Source organism: Cyprinus carpio, chromosome A15 (genome assembly GCF_018340385.1).
Source record: "Cyprinus carpio isolate SPL01 chromosome A15, ASM1834038v1, whole genome shotgun sequence".
Taxonomy (NCBI): domain Eukaryota; kingdom Metazoa; phylum Chordata; class Actinopteri; order Cypriniformes; family Cyprinidae; genus Cyprinus; species Cyprinus carpio.
The window spans coordinates 16,905,261-16,931,290 of NC_056586.1; the positions used below are offsets into that span (position 1 = coordinate 16,905,261).

At 38.2% G+C, this 26,030-nt stretch overlaps 1 protein-coding gene across 1 annotated transcript in view; it reads left to right on the forward strand.

Annotated features, from left to right (window-relative positions):
- The window catches only part of LOC109109872 (BCAS3 microtubule associated cell migration factor-like), a 211,103-nt gene that overhangs the window by 31,480 nt on the left and 153,593 nt on the right, over positions 1-26,030 (forward strand). Inside the window, exons 14-15 of the mRNA XM_042771251.1 lie at positions 14,773-14,906; positions 19,661-19,925. Coding sequence (XP_042627185.1) covers positions 14,773-14,906; positions 19,661-19,925 — 399 coding nt within the window. The remainder of the gene's footprint in view (positions 1-14,772; positions 14,907-19,660; positions 19,926-26,030) is intronic.

Below are 26,030 nucleotides of genomic sequence, written 5' to 3' on the forward strand. Positions count from 1 at the left end.
ACCCCAAGCTCTGAACAGGTACAGTTTCAAACCTTAAAGATGAGAAGAGCTGTGCTTTTCAGAAGGTGCAGGACGGGCTCATAATTCTTAGCACATTCAGTCAGCCACGTCACAACATGCTTTACTCATCATAAGGGCCATTATTCATTAATGCTGGATTTTGCACTTTGTTTTTTATTTATATACAGGATTATTCTATTATTATTATTTTAGGATTCTCTCCTGCTTGAGCACCATGACTTGATGTCACTAGGTCATGGCTCCAACCACTTCTTGGATTTTATGGAAAAATACAGTAAAACTATGGCAGCATTGTCCTCAACCTGCCCTTGAACGAGCGTCTTGGCTCATTTTTATAGGCAGATCACTTTTCAATTTTACATATAGTCATGTTTGTTTCTCCGGATATCCAGTCCAGTCACAATGGCTCATTGTAATGTGTGTGTCGCAGATTGAGAGTCCTTCTAATAAGAAGGTGCTGAAAGCTAATGATATCCATTGCCCTAAGTGAAATCCTTCACATATCTGACCTTACTAATGGACACTATGGGAGACTCCATTGAGGATTAGTCATTGTGTACATAAGTATACACCTCCAGGTGTGGATGATTTTGCATAGGGTTACTAAAAGATTGTAAGGAAATGGTGCATGTCTTTGTAGATCAAAACATTCCTGATGGATGTTCCGTTTCAACCGCACAATATTGAGCTGATGCCAAGCCATGCCACAAAACTCGTGCCTGTGTGCCGTGATTGAGCTTGGGTGCAGTAACATTATAAAGAGGATTTATGCAAAGAGTAGTTTAGAACAAGTAAATATACTTTATTAAGTGATATTTTTTTAATTAAATTAAATTATTTTTTTATTTAAAATATTAAAATTTTTATTATAAAATAAACATTGTGGGCTTTGATCTGCTTTTTGTTTTAATTAAATGTATTTTTTTAAAGATTCTATTTAAAGATAAACATTTGAGATTTTTTATTCAATACATAAATGAAATACAAGTCAGAACATTATTGTCTATTATGTATAAAGTTATTATCTATTAAGAGTAATTTCTGAAGTTATTCAGAAATTGGCACTAACACCCTTGCTTGCTTTTAGTATTTTTTTCTGTATTCATTTATTAAATCCTATTAATTATTTCTTCTCAGTTTTAAAGCCCCATATTCTTACCTTTTAATTTTTCTGCATTATTGAACCATTGCATTCTTTTGATTTGCGTATAAGATGAGGGAATAAAATGCAGTGAATTACACCCTTCTAATTAGATTGTCCTTACCTAGCTTTGGAAAGAACATGTTTGTCTCTAGGTGGCGCTATTGGTTAACCTTTAGACCTCAGAGTAGCAATCTACCTTTTGCTCATTAGCATGTGTGTAGCAGGAGGTGGAGGTGAAGTCAGTGTCCCATCACTATGGTCAACAGCACTGGAACTTTCAGCCCAGTAGTCCTTCTATCTTTATGAGTCTGTTAGAGAAAAGTGCTATGGATCACGGAGCAAAGCAAACATACAGTCAACAATCAAGGCCTGCTCAGGGACATTACTTCTACAAATATTTGTGCAAATGTGTGTTTTTCTTAGATCAACAAAGAATTTAAGGTCTCAAAAAACAAAACAAATGTGACTACATAACTGTCCTAACAATCTGAAATGCTGCAGAGAAAATTATGTGAAGGGCTCAGTAATGATGATGTAAAGTCACATGATAAAGTCACATTGTGTGAGAGACACATTATTATCAATAAAATTGTGATGAAGATGATAAGCAATCATCATATGCCATAATTTTTATTTTTCTTTCAGCAAAAGTATGTTTATGATTTGATAATGATTTTAATCATTTTTTTATATATTACATTTTTATATATATTTTTTTTTAAACAAAACATTTTTTGACATGTAAAATCTTGGTAAACATGTTCATGTTTATTTATTGAATTTTTTTTTTTTATATGTACACTACCACTCAAGTTTGCAGTTGATTTTTTATTTATTTATTTTTTTATCTTGTGTGACATTAATAAATGTTTTTACTGTCACTTTCAATCAATTCAGTGGCTTAATAGGAGTGTTAAATACAAATCCAGCCATGCTAACTGAAAAATACTTATTGTTAAATCCTGACCTGTGTTTGAGAAGCACAGATTTTGGTTCAGTCTATCTAATGTGAAGGGTTGGTGTAATGTTTTGGTTACTCTTTCACTGAAGATTATAATCCCAGCCTAGGGAGGCCCCAGCCTTGGTCCCCTGAGTGCTGAGCCCCCAATGTGGCCCTTTGTCAGGTGTCCTCTGCCCTCATGAGGAGTGTGCTCTGGGGCGGCTTGTTTTAGATAACAGTGGGGTGCTGTAAACTTCAAACAGTTTGACCTTCCCCTGTCAGCTTTATTCAGAAATAATGGGATGTGTCTGTTATCACCTCATTTGCTTGGGCATAAATCGAAAGGGCTATAATAATTGTTTTGAGGTATGAAATTGTTTGGCACCAGGAAGGCTGGAAGAAATCCCCATAGGCCCTGATACAGAAAAGAGCCTCCAGATATGCTGACTAACAAGGTCAGGCTAAACGTTCCCTGAGACCGTTGTTCACATCCGTGCTCTAATTTATGTTCCTGACATCATTAACACATGATCAAAAACAGCTCTTTGAGATTTGCAAGAAATGCCTTCTCAGCACTGTTAAGGAACCTGAACGGCAGCTTTAAGTGAGAAGTTTAGCCTCGTCCATCTAGCCTGACTTCCAAAATGAACAGTGTTGAAGCCACAGTAAAAAGTGTCACTCCGGCCACAGGAATGACCGCAGCTCCATCCGGATGGTTTTGATTTCAGAGAGGGAAAAGGCAGACTTGAAAAGAAACAATGTGGCGACTTGACATTGACTGGAACGTGCAAACCTCCACTAAAAAAAAAGCAAAAACACTTATGTAAGAAATCCAACTCTACAGTGTGTGTTTTGGATGAAAAACAGAAGGGCGAGGGTAGAAAATGGCGTCCAGTCGGGTAGCTGGCGCTTGTGCTGTGGTGTTGGAGCTTCTATTCATAGGCACATAATTAAAGGATGCTGCTCCGAACAGTGGCGTGCAGGACTCACTTTAGCCAGAGTATCTGTTTTTCACTCCTTGTCCTCTGCTGATCTCTCCTCTCCCCTTTGAAGATGTTTCTAAAGTTTAAATGTCGCTAAACTGGTCTTAATCGATAGCAGAGTGAGCGATTGGTGTAAGGGTACGGTTGCGTGCAGTGCGAGGGTGGACAGGTCTCATGGCCCATGAGACACTGTAATTCCACTAAATCACGGAACTGATAAACATCAAGGAATCTGCTCTTGCGAGACAGCTTAGTTTAGCTCAGTTCATTCTGGCAAGTGTTTGCTTGCGGGTTCTTAAAGGGGAAGGGTGATCTGAAGTGTCTGTTTGTCTGTTGCGGATGTGGCCTTTCAAGCACCCACTCCCATGAGTCACTCAAAAACACCCAGCTGGAGTGTTGTAGAGTTTAGATTCATGTTGCTTAGAAAACTAAATATATAGAAAAGCTAAGTTAGTGAATTGTTGGCCTTCTGGAAAGTATGTTCATTTACTGTACATGTACTCAATACTTGGTAGGGGCTCTTTTTGCTTTAATTACTGCCTCAATATTGTGTGGCATGGAGGTGATCAGTTTGTGGCACTGCTGAGGTGGTATGGAAGCCCAGGTTTCTTTGACAGTGGCCTTCAGCTCATCTGCATTTTTTGGTCTCTTGTTTCTCATTTCCTCTTGACAATACCCCATAGATTCTCTATGGGGTTCAGGTCTGGTGAGTTTCTGCCCAGTCAAGCACACCAACACCATGGTCATTTAACCAACTTTTGGTGCTTTTGGCAGTGTGGGCAGGTGCCAAATCCTGCTGGAAAATGAAATCAGCATCTTCAAAAAGCTGGTCAGCAGAAGGAAGTGCTCCAAAACTTCTTGGTAAACGGGTGCAGTGACTTTGGTTTTCAAAAAACACAATGGACCGACACCAGCAGATGACATTGGACCCCCAATCATCACAGACTGTGGAAACTTAACACTGGACTTTAAGCAACCTGCGCTATGAGCTTCTCCACCCTTCCTCCAGACTCTAGGACCTTGGTTTCCAAATGAAATACAAAAGTTGCTCTCATCTGAAAAGAGGACTTTGGACCACTGGACAAAAGTCCAGTTCTTCTCCTTAGCCCAGGTAAGATGCCTCTGACGTTGTCTGTGGTTCAGGAGTGGCTTAACAAGAGGAATACGACAACTGTAGCCAAATTCTTTGACACATCTCTGTGTGGTGGCTCTTGATGCCTTGACCCCAGCCTCAGTCCATTCCATGTGAAGTTCACTCAAATTCTTGAATCGATTTTGCTTGACAGTCCTCATAAGGCTGCGGTTCCCTCAGTTGGTTGTGCATCTTTTTCTTCCCAACTTTTTTTCCTTCCACTCAACTTTCTGTTAACATGCTTGGATACAGCACTCTGTGATTAGCCAGCTTCTTTGGCAATGAATGTTTGTGGCTTACCCTCCTTGTGAAGGGTGTCAATGATTGTCTTCTGTAAAACAGTCAGATCAGCAGTCTTCCCTATGATTGTGTAGCCTAGTGAAACAAACTGAGAGACCATTTTGAGGGCTCAGGAAACCTTTGCAGGTGTTTTGAGTTGATTAGCTGATTGGCATGTCACCATATTCTAATTTGTTGAAATTGAGATTGAGATTTGTGAATTAGTGGGTTTTTGTTAAATGTGAGCGAAATCATCACAGTTAAAAGAACCAAAGACTTAAACAACTACTGTCTGTGTGCACTGAATTTATTTAATACAAAAGTTTCACAATTTGAGTTGAATTACTGAAATGAACATATGAATATATATATATATATATATATATATATTAAAGGTTATGATGTAAAAAAAAAAAAAAAAAAACATATTTAGGAAATATTTTAAGAAACATTCATTCAGTAATGATGACTGGATCATCATATGCAGTTCTCTGTTTTTCCTTGAGTTTGTAATAAGCCATGTCTTCACGCAAAGGTAGCAATTAGGGATGGATCTGAAGTCCTCTGTTCTGCTTTATTGAAAAAGCTTGTTTGTGGGGTTTAGAAACTATCATTTGGCAATATTCACACACAAATTTGTCTGTGTGTCTGTGTTTTAATAGGGCTATGACCGTGTATCACATTCCATTTTGCGCCGTGCCTGAGCACAGTGGGACAGTCAGAAGGGATTAAAGGCCCAGGCTGAGATGTCGCCTTTTAATGCACATTGCAAGCGAAGAGCGGAACATTAGTGGAATTTGCCTGAAGCAGGAGCTCTATTTTATAATGGCATTATGAAATCTGATGATTTTTTTTTTTTTTTTTTTTGCTAATCTTTCAAATACTTTTTCCCCAGATATAGAAATTCTGCACAATAGCTGTTGGACACTCCTCTTTTTGCTCTAATTCTTTATTCTATTCTATTCTATTCTATTCTATTCTATTCTATTCTATTCTATTCTATTCTAACCTAAAATGAGTTTACATTTTTAATAGAGGCTTTGAGCAAGGATGACCTTGTAGAACAAGCACGTTAGCCAACAGATTTGTCCGTAAATTACTACAAATGACTGTTCAGTTTTTAATTTTTTTTAATTTTAATTAAATTTTTTTAAAAGGTCAAGCCACAGTGTTGCAAATTTCAATTCCAGACATACTAACTGTCAAACAAAAAAAGCTAAAAGTTGTCTCTTGGCTATTTTTTAATAATGTTTCCAAAAGGTGGTAAAAGCAGTGTTTTGAAGTCTGTACCTCAGTTTGTAGTTGTAAAACCTTAGACAGAAGCTTTGGTTTCATGGCTTCAGTGGAAACATCCTCCCTGGTCCCCCTTTCATTCTTATTTCTCATCTTCACCTTTAGTTTCTAGCTTGTTTTTGTAGGAAGGACTGCCTGTGTGGACCACGATTTTGCTGACAGCTTTATGGTGTTACACTCCATAGAGAGGCTTTTTAGCAGTTGTATTAGTTTGATTGGCTGGTTGGCTTTGGTCTCCAAAAGTTCCACCATATTCCCAAGGAACATCCGATGTTAGTTTTCCAAACACCTCAGCTGCAATGAATGATCCATTGTCCTGAGAAAATCTTAAGGTCATCCCCCAAATTAAGGGCATTAACATTGAAGCGCAGCATGAAGAATTGAAGAATTGTATTTGCTATGGTAAATGTTTCAGAGGATTAATTAGCTCACAGAACCCTTTAAAATAAAAGAGAGCGCTGAAATGGAAAGAGATTATAGCGACTGTCTTGTTTCCTGAGAAAGGATTACTCTCTTTCCATACTCCTCCTTTCTGCAGTCAGACTCTTATCTAGAGATTGTGGTTTAGCTCATTTATTTGGGGCTTTCAGAAATCAAATGAAAGCCTGTTTTAGGCTGACTAAGCTTTAAGGAGGCTGTGTGAATCTTTTCCACCACTGAGCGTAAATAGATTTGTACTGCTGTCAAGCATCAGCTGCATTTTGTGGCTGTAGACGGATCCACAACAAGAACCTACAAGAGCAATTTCATGGCTGCATAAATTGTTAGCTGAGGATAACAAGGCAGTGTCCACAATTAACACTTGCCAAATGCCACATGCAGTTTTTTATATTGTATATAATGCCATCATTTGGCCTACAGTGAATTGTAAAAATGATAATCTGACTGGTGTAAATAATATTGAGTGAATCAAGTTATACAAATTATTTACTAAAGAAAATGATTTTGACTTGCATGTCATTTATTAAGTTTTGTCTCAGAGAGCAAACTTTTGCTTTCTCTCCAGATCTCAGTGGCAGCACATATGTGACCCTGGACCATGAAACCAGTCTTAAGTGTCAATTTTTCAATATAAATTGAATAAATAAGCTTTCCATTGATGTATGGTTTGATAGGATATGACAATATTTGGCCGAGATACAACTATTTGAAAATCTGAAATCTGAGGGTGCAAAAAAATCAAACAATTTAGAAAAATCACCTTTAAAGTTGTCCAAATGAAGTTCATAGCAATGCATATTACTAATCAAAAATTAAGTTTTGATATATTTGCAGTAGGAAATGTACAAAATATCTTAACAGAACATGATCTTTACTTAATATCCTAATGATTTTTTGGTATAAAAGAAAAATCGACAATTTTGACCCATGCAATGTATTTTTGGCTATTGCTACACATATACCCCAGCGACTTAAGACTGGTTTTGTGGTCCAGGGTCACTTATAAGGAAATCTTCTTCATCTCTCAATTAAAAACCACCTCTAATGATAATATGAAGACTGGGAACAAAATGAAGTTGGTGCTTGACAGCAGTGCTCATGTTTTTAAATATGTTAAGTATTATTACAAAAAATACATGTATGCCACTTTTTTTTTTTTTTGAGGTGACTTATCAGGAATATTTATGTAGGACTTATTTCAGATAAGTCAGCTCAGGAAATGGAATAAACTGAAGTATAACAAATAATTAAAGGAACAAAAGGAATAAAAGGTACAGGTAATGAGGGAACTTCAGTAGAAAAGTGAACTGCGGTCAGATGAGATGTTGTCAGGCCATATGTCAGTAATAACCAATTTTCCTGTGCTGTCAGCTGTTATACTGTGCTCGTAGTGCGTGCTTATCAATTGCACGCACAAATGCAGTTGCGGTGCGCTGTAGCCTGTATCATTTAATATCAAAGCGTTAACTATGAACATGCAGTGTTGTAGTTATTTCGTCAGTTAAGTCATGAATTTTCCAAACATTCCTTTAGCCATTAATCGTGATAATCCAGTGAGTGCTCCACGTAGAGTTCTGATCTCACCATAATCCAGTCCGTCTGGAATGACATGAAGAATCAGAAAAAATCGGACACAGACTAAATTCAGAAGAACTGTGGCAATGTCTCCAAAGCACTTGAAGAAAACCACCCGCTGTTAGGCTGGGACACAGACAAGGTGAGGCGGATCAAGACAAGGTTTTATTGACAAAACGAGAAACCAAACATGGATAAATAACAAAGGGAGGCTGAGCAAGAGCAGGAGTTAGACCAGAAATCCAAGACAGGAGCATCAATAAGGAAACAACAACTGACATACAAGCACTGAAATACAGGGGTATATATACCTGAGCTGAACTAATGAGTAACTATGGATCTAACAAGCTGATGGGTGTGGTCCAATGAGTGTCCATGGCAACGAGCAAGAGAACAGAGCAGCAGGGGAACATAAGCGAAACAAGGCAACAATGGCTACGTTTACACTTGGTATTAACATGCGATCACCATCAGTCGATCAGAACACAGCGCGTTTACACTTGGCAACATCAACTGACTTTTTTATCTGGATAACCGATCGGATCTGTCTTTGCCACGCAATATTTAAATAAGTTTGCAGAGAATGGCCCGGACTGGATGATGGTGAGATCAGATCTCTGTGTGGAGCATGGGCTGGTTGTCAGACTCCTTGTGCGCACAAAAATCTCATTGGATTATTACAATGAATTTAAACTGCTATTTCCTACTGACACATTACAGCTAAAGGTAGAGATAACTGGCTTATCTGACGTATCCCAGGAAAGTCTGATGCCTATTATAAAACAGAATTTCCTCCAAAAAGAGCTAAGGAAATGTGAGTAAAAAGTCTGCAGATTCCGTGTGGGCCTAGTGATAACCTACACTTCCATCCTTCCTTAATGGACGTGACCTCGTGGTCACCTTGGTTACGCTGGTTCTCTAGAAGGCAAATTTCGTTGAAGTGTTGTATTAAAGTAATGATTGCCTCCTGCCGAGAAAAGGCCTTTATGATCTATTAATATTCAAGCGCTTACAGGTGGTTTGGCTGTAAAGCAAATACATAAACATTCTCCTTCGTTACACTTGAATGTGGATCAAATGAACTGTGAGCACCTTTTTCCTCCTCCCACCTACTTTTTTCCCCCTCCCTTCCTCAAAGCTCTCAATTTAATTGTGGATGTGGTTTCATAGCTAAGAGCGTTGAGTGCCTCTCCAAGCCAGCATGCCCACAGGAGCAGTGTACCATGTTTAAAGAGCATATCCTAGGTACCAATGTGCCTAGATAAACAGTATCCCTGGCCACAGGACGCGGCCCCCTCTGGAATCCGCAGCAGTCATCCCTGCAACCTAGAGGAATGGAAACTGGAGACGGCATTACATCTGCCTGGCACACCACGAGACACTACTTTGCCAGGCCCCAATCTGCCACCCCGTCCTCGATTCCACACACACACAAACACAAGCTGCCTCCAGGTTGGGATCAAACAGCCCAGCTTTTAGAAGTTCTCACTTAGTCTGTAAAAGATTAACAAGTTATTGACTGCATGTTGACCCATGCCGGTCTCCTCCTCTCCTTAGTACTGTTATCTGATGGTTGGAGTGAGGGTGGCCTCTGGACTAAGAGAGTGTTGCTCGCTCCGGGCTTGAGTGGGCGGCTTTGATGTGAGATGTGCAACCCTGTGTGTGTGTTCCACAGCTTTCATAAACACCTCCACAAGTGCAGCATGACAGGAGAGGAGGCCGTCCAATGGACTCACAAAGGACCACAAACACGCACGCACGGTCGTGCTTTTACAACTAATGTGGGCAGCCACAAGGACAAAATGCTGTGATTGATGTGTTTATTTGTTCTTTTTTTTTCTTGCATGAAGTTCATGTCTGCGGTATTAGAGCACACCAATTCCCAGCGTCCGCCCTTTAAATCCACATGTTTATAATTTGAGATTTCCTCTTTTTCAAAGAGGTCTTAGGCGAGTGTTGTTAATTTGAAAGGGATACTTTTGTTTCAGTCCTCTGACTTTGCCAAGTTGGAGGCCTCTGCTTGTCAGGCTGCTGAGATCATCGGAGTTGGTGGCGAGAATGCCTAAGACACTTTTGAAATACAACATGGCTATATGGAGGTTTAGCAGATGTTTTGCATTTAAAGACTTGATAAGGCGAGAACAACAAAACAATGAATGCAAGTATGAAGAATCACTCAACAGCTAGCGAATGTCAGTTTGTTTGGGGTGCCTTTTAACGAGAAACATCCAAATCTGCTTGAAAGGATATTCTGGGGTGTATTTTGCAGTTCATATGAATGCAGTCCATTCTGACTTGCTGAAGTAAACTGCTTTTGATGATGTACGATTTCAAACGTTTTGAAGTATAAATTAATAATCCCAATACAACTTTATTTACATGTATTTTGAAATGGGATTTTTTGGGTGTTTTCAGACCTGTAGGTCATTTGTTTTGTTCCAAAATGGGAACTTAAGTTGTTACAATGCTGCATTTTCTTATTTGCTTTTTTCACAGGACAACGTTTCAAAGTGCAGCAAAATTTGTTCAGTATTCAAAAAATTTAGTATATGTCAGGCAGTGATGGAGTATTTGAGTCCTGGACTCGGACTCGAGTCCGACTCGAGTCACTATTCTTTGGACTCGAGTCCGACTCGAGACTCCATTCTCTGGACTCGTGACTCGACTTGGATTTGCGGACTGATGACTCGTACTTGGACTCGGACTCGAGGATATATAAAATCGGACTTGAGCATTCATCACGTTGTTTTTGACTAAATATGTTATAAAAAAAAATGATTATAGGTGTTACACTTTTCCTGTTTCGTGCCCAAGACCGGCCGGGATCTATTTTTTCCCCTCACAGACACTGCTACCGCTCGCTCTCTTTGCTTGACAACACATTCACTGACGTCACTCACTTTACGCTCGTGCATGTCAGATCAGATTACATGAATTTTTTTTGCCTGTTGCGATAGTCACTGTGTCAGATGGATGACGCAATTTTGACTCCTAAAATCCTGTGGTGTCGTGAACAAGTAACATGTCAGACTAACGTTACACGTTGCTTTCTGACCAGTCGCGTGCCGTCACACACACACACACATTCACTTGAACACACAAACGCACTCACGCTAAATCACTCGGTCACTCACACACAAACGCGCTCTCTCTCTCTCACACACACACACACACTCTCTCTCTCTCTCTCTCTCTCTCTCTCTCTCTCTCTCTCTCTCTCTCTCTCTCTCGGCATATTGTATTGATTTTTATGTTTTAAGTATCTTTAAAATACAGTGTCCTGTAAAATGCACGTTTCTTTTTTTTCGCTGAGTGTATTTCTGTAATACAATGTTAAAGGATTAGTTCACACAAAAATGAAAATTTCCTAATCATTTACTCCTCCCAATGCCATCCAGGATATCCATGGCTTTTTTTCTTCAGTGGAAAATAAATTATGTTTTTTAAGGAAAACATTTCAGGATGTTTTCTTCATATAATGGACTTCAATGCCTACCAACTCAATAAATCATTATCAGTTCTTTGAAGGTCCCAGAGTGGAGACATGTAGGCACTGGGAGCTCGAGACTCGACTCAGACTCGAATACGGGACTCGAGACTCGACTCGGACTCGAACTCTGGTAATGGTGACTCGACTCGGACTCTTCTTTGGTGACTCGGACTTGGACTCGGACTCGAACACTGGGACTCGAGACTCGACTCGGACTCGACAGTTGGTGACTCGACTACAACACTGATGTCAGGACACTGTCCTTGCAATGCACCTGTTTTGGACAAGAGCAATGACATTTTAAGCTGAAGAGCTTTGGTTTATTGCAATGACTAAAGCTCTCACTCACAGAATTAGACACTGCTGCTTTTTGAATACTGCATTTCCTTTTATGAATTATGATACAGTTTGATTCATTGGGTTGGTTGATTTCTCACCACAAGTGAACCACTTCAGAATTTGTTTTCAGTCATGCTGAGACCAACTTGTTCAGTCCATTCTGAACCGATTTTGATGAAGATCTCAGCACAATTGCAGAGTTCATATATTCCTAAAAGAACAGAAAGAAAACATGCCAGAACATGTTGTTCTTTATGCAAATGTAGAACGACAAAAGGGTGAGTAAATAACAATTTTAATTTTATGTGAATTATCTCAATCCTTCAAATATTTGATCATTGCAAGTATTATGTCATGTAGATGTGCGTTATTATTGTAGCTCAGGTATGCAAAACCCTTGTTTACTCGCATAATTTCTCGTTAAAAGTCATAAATTACTCTTTTGCCTTGAGGATGATGTGGTATAAATAGGATGCGTCAAAAATTGCTCTAACATCCATCCTAAAATTTTATGGCTGCTTACCAGCACAGAGAAACTCTCTTTTTAATTTAGCTTCCCACAGGCCAACCAACTGACGCCTCTTCGTGAGGCCCTGTATTTCAACAAGGCCGCAAAAGCCCCAGCACTCGGTTTCCATTCTCCACTGGCTTTTGGAGAACAGAGTGTACCATCAGCAAACTTGTGTCCCAACAAGCTGGCCAAGCCTCATCTGTCAAAGCCAGGGTGAGCGCGAGAGCGGCGGGGTGAGGGAGAGGAAGCTCCCAGATAAACATACCGCAGCGCCTAAACTCCTAATCACTCTGCGCTTCCGTTTGTAGCCTCTATAATTAGAAGGCACTCTCTTCCATGTATTCCCAGTTGACGCAAATGCTTCTTGTGGCTTGGCACCTCATTTGGGGCGTGGGTTAGTTTATGGCCAGGCCGTAGCTTGGTTTAGTCTTCTGATACAGCATAAATAGCTAACCGCTGTCTAATTCACTGGCCGACTCTGTTTTTCTTTTTCGTTGGCGCAATCTCAGCGTGACCCTTCCTTCGCTGCCGCACCCCATCCCGGAAGCTTCCTGTCTAACTGCTCAATGGGATGGCAAAACCACACCTAAAGCAGTTGCTATTCCTAAGTGTGAAAACGAAAATAACGTGAGCAGAAATAGGACAGATGAGCTCATCTAAGACGGCCACTATTCCATTGTCATGTGTTCGGGAGTTCGTCTGATCTTCCAATAATATACTCCTTTTTAGATTTGTCAGACCACCCAATAAATGCTTGCCACAAATGAAACCCCTCTGTGAACTCGGCATTAGAGATTCAGCATTGGAAAATCACTAATTATGTCATCTTAAATTACATCAGTGAGATCGAGAGCCAGCGGCTAAATCCATCTTAATCGTAGTGTTGGAGAAACTTTCCAAAGCGGTAGTGACCAGACTTTCATGTATGTGGAAAATAGCCTGTAGAGCTGTCACACTGTTTTTAGAAATAAGTTGTATGCCGGGTTGCGTTGCCATGAAGATTTGCTTCAGGTTTTTTTTCTGGTGTGGTTTAGTAAGTGTGTTGTTTACAGTAAGAGCTTATACTGTCTGTAGTTTCACTAACTTCAAATAAAAGTGGGAAAATGAGAGGGCCTGTCATCAGAGGTTCCACTTGGGTTCTCCTGCGGTTGGATCTAAAACAGATCCACACATTCTCTGGCCCGAACAGCTGAGGGAAGATCTTGGCATGCAGTTAATTCTAGAACACAAATTGCAGTGGTACACGATTACCCTTTACAACCGTGTAAACGTGTCTTATGAAATGCTCAGTACTTGATGGCAGTCTGGGTGCCGTCGTTTTTGACTTGCAGTATGTTCTTCTCAGTTTGAGCTCAGAGTTGGTGCACTTAAAGCAAGTAAATGTTCAAATGAAATTTATATATGTTTAGAGTGGCCATTACTGCCACTTTTATTGATAGATGAACGTGGACTAATCAATAGGATTCAATTCAAAGACTGAATTGATTTTGATCCCATCACTGGTCCCCAAATCCAATTGGTAAACCCCAAGAAAATTTAGCTAGAGCTGGGAAAATCCTAAAAACTTGAAGGAACATTCCACTATTTTTGAAAATAGGCTCATTTTCCAACTCCCCTAGAGTGAAACAGTTAAGTTATATCGTTTTTGAATCCATTTAGCAGATCTCTGGGTCTGGCGGTAGCACTTTTAGCTTAGCTTACCATAGATCATTGAATCTGATTAGACCGTTAGAATCTCGCTCAAAAATTAACAAAGAGTTTTGATATTTTCCCTATTTAAAACTTGACTTTTCTGTAGTTACATTGTGTACTAAAACCGCAGCCAGCAAATTTCAGCCGCTGCATAATATCATTGCGCCTGCTGCACCCATGTACGGCAGCAAAGATACTTGATTATTTTGCTGGATTGAGAGTAAAGTTCCTTAGCCATATGGGCCTAGAAAATCACAACTTTTAATTTTCCGTTGGTTTTAGTACATGATGTAACTACAGAAGAGTCAAGTTTTAAATACGAAAAATATCGAAACTCTTTGTTCATCTTTGAGTGAGATGCTGACGGTCTAATCAGATTCAATTATCTATGCTAAGCTAAGCTAAAAGTGCTACCGCCAGACCCAGAGATCGGCAGAATGGATTCGAAAACAGTAAAACTCAACTGTTTAACTCTAGGGGAGTTGGAAAATTCACCTATTTTGAAAAATAGTGGAGTGTTCCTTTAAAAAAAGCATGGAGGATCATATCTGTATATCTGCATGTAGCATGGTATTGGTTGCTTTTCCATATTAATCACAGAATTTAGTGCAAACTAAGCAAACTAATTAATTAAAAATAATACAATATTTTTTTCCAGTTCCTGAGTCTGTAAATATTTTTTATCCCACTTCCTATATCTAGTGTTATATATTTCATTATGCTGCTCCAAAAAATTTTATTTTTTATTTTCTAGTTTTATCAGTGTAATAATTACAGTTAATCTCAGAAAACATTGTGATAAATTAGTTGTCACTCTTTTTTAAAAAAAAAAAAAAAACATCCTGTGTCACCAATGCTGTGGGAAATAGTTTTTGTTTGGTAACGCTAGGTGCACTATGGTGAAATAAATGATGCTCTTCTCTGATCTTCAGGTATGTTACTCGTGACTGCAGACACCCTTGGCCATGACTTCCATGTTTTCCAAATCTTGACTCACCCATGGGCGTCTTCCCAGAGTGCAGTTCATCATCTATACACACTTCACAGAGGAGAGACTGAGGCTAAGGTAAGAACATATGTGTATGCACACATTTACATAAAAGCTTTTCCTTACTTTCAGCACTTTTCCTTTAGCATGCACATATGATACAAACTCATAAACTTGTATCTTCCAAATGGAAGATGTATCAACAACAAAAAGAAACTGTCTTGCATTCAAGGAATACATGGACCATGTGGGATATTAATTTAAACTTCAAAAAGCTCCCCGTTCCATCCCTTGCTCACATGCACATGCCTATGTACACTCACGCAATTTTCAGGGGGAGTTATTGAGATGAAATATTGCCTTTCCGGACTCTTTAAATCATTAGCATAATAATTTAAAAGTCTTTGTGGACCACCCACAACTGTTTACAGTTGCCTGTGCTTGTATGGCTCTGGAAATGTGCAATTTGAACATGTTTTTCATCGTCAGTGAATCCCTGCATGTTATCTAAATAATGTCAAGAGACATAAGGCTTGGTACCACTGAGCTCCAGAAGAACACGGTACTGCTGTCTCAGCTCCTTTGTAGTATATAGGGCAGTGTATGTTAGACAAAAAGTGTGGGAATGACCCATCTGATTGATCTTGAACATGACTATGAGATACATAACCCCTTGCTACTGTGGTCTATATGAAACATATGAGTGTAACTGTATCCTAAACTTTTGTCACTGTTTAAAATGTTTATTTTTATTTTATTTTTGTACGTTTAGTCAGTTTTTGGCTTCCTTTATTTTGATTTTTAATTCTACATGTGTCTTTGTGGTAATCTGAAGACCTAGCTACTGTTCAACTGTCCACCAACTAAAGGTTAAGAGCACAGAATCACAGCAACATGAATATTTTTGTACCTGGAGGACTTTTGCCCCCAGTACAAAACAAAATTATGTGGATCCATGTGAAAAATTTGTGCGCTCAGCAGTTAGTCTTTGCTTATTCTAAAACTTCCTCCCCTGTGACTCCCATGTTCAGTTTTCAACACTCTGGATTCCGAAGACCCAAAACTATTAGTGTTGCCAATATGTTTTCAATCACCAAGGCTGCAAAAAAAAAAAAAAAAAAAAAGAGCAAAGTTGCTAAAAATACCTCAGATGGCTGGTGAGAGCTTAGATTGTGCTTCTGACTGGAGCTTTTACTCTTGCACCTTGGGGTCAAGCTTGGGGCTCGTAACACCTACGATATCTTAGGCTATTAGGTCATGGACTAGAGGACATTCCCACTGGGACAATATGGTTGCGCTTGCGACTTTACAGAACTCCCTCTTAAATCCCTGGAAATAGATTGTTGGCAGCACTGAATATAGGCTCCGTAATTTTCCCATTTCATCCCAGCTTTATAAATTACAAATCTAGAACAACTAATGATGTTATTTGAAAAATAATTGGTCTTTGGATTTTGTTCAGTTAGCCAGATGTTTGTTGCATTTTAGTCCCACTTCAGTGCAGTAAGATATAGTTCAGAATTTACAAATGGAACACAGTTATTGCTTTACTGCTGTGAAAACTAGAACTGTTTAATTACCTGGCAGGTTCAATTGTTTGGAGAAGTAACAGCAACATCTCTATTCTAGTCACATGATTTGGAGCCACATATTTTATTTTGTTTTGTTTTATTCTTTGAGTTATTTATTTTTATTTTGATATAATTTATTTAAATGTTTTCACTTTAATAGATAATCTATTTTTTATTTATTTTTATTTTATTTTTATTTACCATTTTAGTAGTTTATTATTTTTATTTTATTTTATTTTTATTTCCACTTTGTAATAGTTATTTTTTAATTTATTTTATTTTTACCAATTTAATACTATTATTGCTATTTTTACTTTTTACTTAAGGCAGTTTATAGTGGTCTCAAAACATATTTGATCAAATATATTGATCATTCTTCTAATTTACAGTAGTATTTTAGAAGATGGTCAAATCCACATGCTTTTTTTTTGTGTGTTTTATGTAACGTTACTCAGATGGAATAGAAGCGGACATCTAAGGACATGATCAGATCATTAGTGTCTGCCAAGCCTTGGTAATCTATCTGGGTGCTTTAAAGTTTAATTTACTTTTGTGATCTATTGGGTTATTGCACAAATCAGTTTGGAAAATAACTTCAGTGATTTAGTTTTCCTCTCTCCTAAATGCTGTTTCATCCATTTAGTCTTGCAGCTGTTCCACCACAATATCTCCTTCAGCTGGCACATTGTAAGGTTTTATTTGCTTAAGTAGAACTAATATTTATTCCGAAAGGGCCTAGACCCTTACTTGCTCAGCCAGTGTCATGTTTGGATATGCACACAAACCTGATTTCTGCTCTAGTTCATAAACACACACTCTCGGAGTCACACTGACACATTCAATGTCTAAAAGCATGCCAGACATATTTTCCCCAATTTAAATCCTTCTTTACATGATAAATATTAACACTGCAATGAATAAAAACTTTCACGTATGTTACTTGCCTATGAGTGCCATGCAGCTGTAGCGCAGTCAAATGTTATATCTAAAACAGTGGTTTTCAATCCTGGTCCTGGAGAACCACCGCTCTGCACATTTTGTGTGTCTCGCTTATTTACACACACCTGATTCAGATCATCAGTTCATTAGGAGAGAGCTCATGAACTCAGCTGAGTGTGTCAGATAAGAGAGACATACAAAATGAGCAGAGCCTGGGTCTCCAGGACCAGGATTGAAAACCTCTGGTCTAAAAGAAAGACTTGCCATTTTTTATTCCTATTGCACTTATATTGGTATAGAAAAGAATCACCCCGCTTTAAAATAATCCAATTTTGTTGCTTTGCAGCCTGAAATGAAGACAGACAGCTTTTGTTTTATCCAACTGTATTAATTAACCCCATTAGAGTATATTTAGAGTTTTTTCTCAATTTGTTTTGTCCCTTTACCCTTCAAGTGCACTCTGAGGTGGGTGAAAAAGGTTGAATTGCAGGCTGGGTACTGGCCCGTGGGTGAAGTTTAAGTTCTTCTCGTTCCTGCTCCTTATATTGAAGGTGTGATTACCGTACCCGACACCTCCAGCCATGGCAGAGAGCTGGAACCGAGTGTGTAAAACATTCTAATTTTCCCTCCTATGTGAGCACAGGGCCAAGGTGGCCCGCAGCTCTGCTGAGATGAGAGAGGTGGTTAATCTGTCACCGGCTCATGCCAGGTTTGCTGCTCGGCCATGCATTGGCTTTGATCTGGCATTGTAAACAATGCAAACTGCAGAAAGCAAGCACCCTCCAAGACGCATTATCTTGAGCTGAACAAATAAAAGTAGTGATAATGCCTCGTGGGCGGACGCAGGCACCCGGCCTTATCTGGCTGGCTGATTGACTGTGCTTGTACTGACTCCTAGCCTGCTCCCGACTGACCTTAGTGTGCATGAAGGTAAATAACCCACCACGCTGCGTTGCCTGAAGCCATACACCATTTTAGCTGTTCTGAGCATCACATGACTGACCAAACAGCTCATTTGACTGACTGTCTGATTAACTAACTTAAAGATCTCAGTCCTTGTCTTTGGTCACCTAAATCTTATTTTTATACCTCCAGGTGAGGTATCGTCCCTGAACAGGAAATGGTCATTGATCTTGATTCATTTGCTCATCTCTGGATTGCTGTATTCAGCATGAGACTGATCTTTGAGACAGATAGCGCCGAATGACCTAGAATCAGACAGATCTCCAGACAGCTGCATTCCAGTAGCTGATGGCTATCCATAAAAAGTGCTGTAAAAAAGCCATTAGCTGAACCTTGAAGTGCTGTATGATAAAGCCAAGTGTAAGATTTCTGGACCATGTCTTGGGGAAGGTCTACCATCAATTCATAGAGCTACATTCAATCACACAGAGTTTGTTCTTGTTCAAAAACAGCTAGAATAGGATTTCAAGATGCTGTCTTATAAAACTATGCTCATGACGCAAGATGCTGAAAAAACAGGGTGGGATTCAACAGCCATCTGACACATGTATACATAGACCAAACCATTTAAAAATAGTGTTGACTGAACATACTGTAGAGCTGGGAAGCACAGAAGCACGGGACAGATTATTGCAGTTTCATGCTTCGTCTGTTTTTAGATGTTTATAAATACAAAAGCCAGGTTAGATATTCAGGTTTTTCGTGCCAGTAACCAAGATCTGGTGATCAGTTCCGAAACCTCTTCGTCTCAGTACCTAGGTGTGACTACCAACACTTCTTTCTAATTCCTTTCAAGCATTTCACAGCACATTTTTGTTTTTAGAGATTTTATCTGTCTTTGCCAGAAACTCTTTATGAAAAAATAATCTTTCTTATGACTAACACCAGAGAAAATTCCAACAGAAGTCAGGTTGCATTCCTTAAAGTTGGCATGAAATAAAAATAATAATAAAACAATGATCTTATTTTGAATGATTCATCCATACATGTTTTATTATAATACATGTATTTTTTCTGACATAGTAATTTTAATTCATATATAATTCTGGTGATTTGTGCCAGACTTCTCAGATATGTTTTTTTTTTTTTGGATAATCTGTTTAACGTGAATGTTTATCCTAAACATAACAAGATCTGCTACCTTTGTTACATTGTGACTTTAAGCCAAAATTTGACAGAAAGGCATTGCTGTATTGTTCATACTGTTACTCAAGACCCTACACTAAAAACAAACAAACAAACAAAAAAACTTCCTGTAATGTTGATTTTATTGATGATTGTTCATTTTCGAATCCTAACCAACTCAAATCTCAAAGCTGGTTGTGATCATCTTTCCTTTCTCTTCTCTTACCACTCTAGGTGCAGGACATCTGCTTCAGCCATGACTGCCGCTGGGTGGTGATCAGTACTCTTCGAGGTACATCTCACGTCTTTCCCATCAATCCGTACGGTGGAGCGCCATGCGCACGCACACACGTGTCTCCACGTGTGGTGAATCGCATGAGCCGTTTCCAAAAGAGTGCTGGACTAGAGGAGATCGAGCAAGAGCTGAGCAGCAAACAGGGAGGACGATGTAGCCCTATTCCTGGCCTCTCTAGTAGCCCATCTGGATCACCACTACATGGTTAGCAAACCCTTTTCTGTTTTTTTTATTGAAAACATTATGCACCTCTTGCACTTCTGCAATCCTTTATAAGTTTGTAACACTAGTCCTTCTGGTCAAAAACCTAGTGAGATGGTAAAATTATCCATTTTTAATTACTCTGAATTATTATTTTCTTTGTAACGTATTGAATTAAATAGAAATGTCAATATTTAATATTTACATTTCTTGTGTATTTACATTTCTTGTCCACCATCTTGAATTCATTTTAACTGAGCTCATAGACAGCTTAATAGAATTTGAAACGGAGCAAGTAGATCCTGGCCATTCAGGGGTTAATCGAGTCACCCTAGAAGACCTTGGGATTGAGCCTGTTGACCTCTGTCACAACACTGTGATGTTTGTCAAACACTGTCTCTGGCTGCAAACACACTCACACCGACCACGTCTGACAGTTACATACATACACACCCACCCGCGCACACACTTCTCATCTCTGTGCTGATTGCCACAGGAGCTGGCACTCCTGTCAGTGTTGTTTGCCCATCAGCACTCCCCACTCCACAAAGCAGAGGTCTGATTAATCAATACACCCGTGCTCGCCGAAAGCACCCCGCTGAAACGGACACAGTAGACTCCAGTCAGCTGCGGGGTGTTTGCAGAGCTTCCCAAAAGGTTCAAGAGTCTCGCTTGCTGCCAAAACCATAAATCAAATGACACCATACAGACACTTTAAAAAATAATTTAATGAATTACTTAAAAATAAATGTTAATCAAATGTAAACAATATTTATTTATTTAGAAATTTAAAATCAAAATAATCTGCCTACTGCATTGCGTCTTGCTGATTTTCAGCATCACCACATTTTTCAAGTTAAATATTAAACTTTATGGACTATATAAATATAATTTAATATAATTGTATTTATTGTATCTACCTATCTATCTGTCTGCCCATCCATCCATCCAAACAATCTAATCCATCTAAGCTAATCTAATCTAATTAATTTGAGTGACTTTTGACTGTCTCAAAGAAAATATGAAAAACTTTTTTCACTATGTATCGAGCAACGCTGTGACATGGGTGCTCTGTTGTAAATCAGACTCACAAAGCATTAAGCAGTGTATTTTGTCTTTGATGAATAGAAAGTTCAAAAGAATAGCATTTATTTAAAATGGTAATCTTTTGTAATGTAAGGGTTAATTGTCACCTTTGATTCATTTAATGCATCTTTGCTGAATAAAAGCCTTTTAAAAAGTAAATAAAAGTAAATTTTGGCTAAAACTTTTGTACTTGTTGATTTGCTAAAGAATGTAATGACAACAGGATTTTTTGCAAATAAAAAACATCTGCATTTTTCTTCTCTCTCACTGTGTTTTACGTCATCGTAAAATCGGCAAAATTGTTTTTGTGGTTGTCACACTTTTAAATCCTTTTCTGCTATGATTAGTTATCAGACACAAAAAGAAAAAAAAGCTATCAGCGTCACTTTCCGTTTGCTTTTCCGTCGGTTTTGTTCATTTTTGGGTCCATGAGCGTGAACGGAGGCAGCAGAAATAACTGATTGATAAGAGAAGCTGTGGCGCAGTAGCCACAACAGTAGACTGGCAATTGTCTCCTGTGACAACTCATTGATTTAGGGAAGGAACTAGAGAAGTACACATCCCTCAGAGCTGGCACTCTGTTAAAAATAGAAACCACAATCGGGCTTTCTTCTCTTCCAGTTTAATTGTGGAGTTTTTTCAATCTATTTTAGGAGCCACATCCCCCTCGCCTTTGGTTCATGGCATTGTTAGATAATTCAACAAGTCCTTCTTTGTCAATGACAGTTGATTCATTCGTTTAGGTGCTGATTTCTGCTTAGTTGTTTTGTCTGTCTGCCTTTTATACCTCTAACTGAACAAATGCCAAAGGAAAATGCTTTTTGAAGCATAAATGTTGTTGTATGGTTTCCATTCAGGGGAATGTTTAGGGCACATGTGGCTTTGGTAGCCACGCTGTGCAGTGGTTAAGCTCTGTGTTGGCCATGCGTGAGGATGTGAGGAGTGTGATGGAAAGAGCCGTCTGGACTGAGGTGGTCACCATTAGCTTTGCTCTTACAGGAAATTCAGTGTCGGTTTGACACAACTTGGTGGTCTCCTTCTTTGTATATGTTCATTGACTATTTTGAAAGGAAAAACAAGGTGCAACAGGAAGCTGTTAATTCGCTGTTATTAAGTTAGGGATAACGGGATCCTTCCTTTGAGCCATTTAATGGCAGCATACGGCTTGTTTGGGTTTCAGGCTTGTTTTATCAGTAATTACGCCTGTTTACACTATTCATCATTTTAAAGCAAAAACAGGCAGACATGGATGATTTTGCAAAACTGATGTCATGATGTTGTTGGGAGCAAACTGTTTTAAAAAGCTCATCACTGTGGTTATAAAGTCACAGATCAAATCTAAATGGCATTCATTCAACTCATTCAATGCTATTTTTTCACTCATATTTTATACTTTTTTTTTTGTTTGTTTTTTCAGCAAGGATGCATTAAATTGATCAAAAGTGACATTGAAGACATTTATGTTTCAAAAATGTCCATGTCAAATAAATGCTGTTCTTTAGAACTTTACTTTCATCAAGGAATCATGGAAAAAATATATCACTCTTTCTACAAAAATATTAAGCATATTAGGGATATTAAAATGATATCTGAAGGATCATGTGACACTGAAAACTGGAGTAATGATGGCTGCTGAAAATTCAGCTTTGCCATGACAAGAATAAATTACGTATTAAAATGTATTAAAATAATAAACAGTTACTTTAATTTGCAATGATTTTCCACAATATTACTGTTTTACTGTACTTTTGAATACAGTATGAGTTTTTAAAATAAATACACCCTTGGTGAAAATAAGAGAATTTACAGACCTAAACTGTAGTGTAATGTGCATTGAATTATTTTTTTTTATTTTATTAAATTATCAAACTTTTCCACTCAAATATTATAATATAATTTGCAGTGAAAGTGGTCTCAGACTTTTGGAGCCCACTGTATTTTTGTGTATAGAATCTAATCCAGATATCTGCATTTGAAATATGGAACTAAACAGTCTTTCGTCTTCCGTTTGATGTTTGTTTTTGGGCTGTAGTTGTAGTCCTTGTAGAGCAGATTAAAAGTTTTGCTTTCATGTGGAGTGTGGCGGTAAAGCATGTATCACTCTCTCTGAGTCCTGTGCTGAATCATTTACAACCATCAGATCTCTTCTGTTTACTCCCTCTCTCTCTCTCTCTGTCTCTCTCTCTCTCTCTCTCTCTCTCTCTCTCTCTCTCTCTGTGTGTGTGTGTGTGTGTGTGTGTGTCTGTCGGACATGCAGCCAGATGAGCCGATCTGTTCTGTAGAAGCAAGGCCAGCAAACACTCTCTGTAATCACAAACTGCCTCCTCCCTTGTTTGTGGCACACACACACTTAAATTCCATCACAGCTTTACAGCGTCTCTCCGGCTCTCAGAGATAAAGCTCCGCTCCTCCGCTCACAAAACAACAGACGTGCAATCAGCCAGGCATCAAAGCTCCGCTCTTGTTTTAACATACCACAACTCTGCATCATGTACAGTCTCATTCAGACTTCCTATCATGAAGATTTATTACTCTGGTTACGAAGTCTTGTCCTATTGCTGGGCACAGTACCTGTCCAGGCCTCCATGTGGCGCTGTGTTCTCAGCTTTCTGTTGACAGGCCAGTTTCAAATGAAGGACCTTATTTCACTCCATTGGCAGAGAGAGGAAAAAATACTTAGGCTTGAATCATGCCACTCCGTTTTGTCTTGATATGAATCTAATCCAGCAAAAGGGCTGGAGTTATTCTGTAATTTGTTTTATGAATGACCTCCTCTTAAAAGCAAACAGCAATGCTTCCTCTCCGTCTTATGCCTTAAAGATAAATGATTTGTTATGGATTCTTATTAGTCGTTTTTTTTTTTTTCACATTTGTGAATATCATTATTTTATTATTATTATTTTAAAATGTCATTGAAAATAATTTTTTTGTAAAATGTATTTTTAAATATTTTGTATATCTTTTTTACTTATATTGTTTGCACATTTTTAGTATACTTGTTTTTGTTTCCAAAAAGTTTTAAACAGTTGTACTTTATATAGTAAAACGTATTTGTTGTTTGATCTTATTCCATGTTAATGGGCATTTTTATAATTTTAATGCTTAAGGTTTGTAATTTAAGAAAATCTTTTCTTTCCCACCCCCACCCAGTTTCTTCTTGCAGCATTGTCTCTCCCCTGGCACAGCGATTGTAAACATCCCATTGAGACTGTGTTGTTGTTTGGCCTGGGTGGCCTGGTATGTTTTTTTTTTTTTTTTTTTGGTCTAGCTCTCATGCGAAAACTTTTTGAGTGGGCTGGTGTGTCTTTATCAGCCAGAGTGAGTCATGATGATGTGCTGCCCTTTCCCACTGTGAGGAAATGTGATTTTGACACTTCTCATGACCTTAGACCCTGCACTGTCCCACAGTGAAATTTTCTCTGTACCATGATGCAATGCAGCATTCCTCCTCTTGCTGTCAACAAGTCTGATATGATTGTTTGAAATATTTAGAATGAATAATTCTTTATATTGTGTATATATATTTTATCCCATTAAGATGAGCTTTAAATGCTCTGGTGGTTGAGTACTTTTACATGGACTAAATATTTTTTTTCTTTGTCAGGCTTTTTTTAAATGTGTAACTTGGGCCTCGTTTACACTGCAGGTCTTGATGCCCAATTCTGAATTGTTGCCTACATCCGTTTTTTTTTTGGCTGTCCATTTACATGTTCTTTCAATTGTGACCCATATCCGATTCATGTGTTTACACTTGCCATACCATCTGAAACATCGTGCATGTGTTGTTGTCATACAGTATACCGCCTCCACATGTGCTTCCTCATGAGAATAATGAGACTTGTGCTGACAAAATGAGTCACAATGAGCAATAAAAAAAAAAAATGAAATTCTCCATTAAAAGACCTTCAAAATGATTTATGATTGGTTGGAATCAGACAAAAAATGACAGAGTCACACCCATATAAAAACTATAATAAATTCCTCCAAAACTACTAAACATTAAATACTATATTAATAAATAAAAAAACAGATACAAAAAATTTTATTTTATCTTTGCTATTATAAAAACAGATGCAAAAAAAACAGTAGAACAAATAGCCTAGAAAGAAACAAATAATGTATTACCTTTATCATTTTATATCTAAAAAGCATTCATGTACGAAAAACAATCAAATGTAAAAATAACTTGTGTGTTTATTACAAATAAATTGATTATTAAAACTAAAAAAGCAGTTCAGTGAAGTGCAGCGAGTGATTCCCTCTTTTATTGTTAGATTAATATTGTGATAATCATACAGATGTCCTATACTGTAATGCACGGATCTAATATAATGTTACACATCAGATGTTTTCTCCCAACAGTTCCCTAAGCGTTCACTTAAGACTGTAGAGAAATACTGTAATTCTGTATATGTGTGTTTTTATTGGGATCACGCAACGTTATATGCACGCACTTTGGATGACAGTCAGCACGAGAAGCGAGAGGAGAAAATGTAATCCTCTCAGAAAATGTACAAATAAAGATAAGGAATTTTTTATTTTTTTTTATATTTTTTTTTTTTTTTGCCTGTAGCTCAAAAGAACTCATTTGAATTTACACTAATTTTGCCAGCACGGGTCACATATGATGACGTTACATTGCAGAGATGTAGTTTTAATGACGTACAGAACGCAATGCCTCAGAAAATCCGATCTGCCTGTTTACATGACAGTCACATTTCCACATATCTGATTTATATCCGATTTATTTCCACATATGAATGAGGCCTGAAACTGATCTTGAAATATCCGAATGCATGCATTTTTTCCCAATTACACTGTCATAGAACAGATCCGATCTGTGTCACATATGAGCAAAAAATCGGAATTGGGTCACATTTAACTGGCAGTGTAAACGAGGCCTTAGACCAAAACCACAAAACTCTGATATGTTTCTGTTTGCACAATATAATTTTATGGTAAGCAAATAAATGGATTATATTGCCTATTTTGTGGCTGAAACAGCTGTTGGATATGCATGTT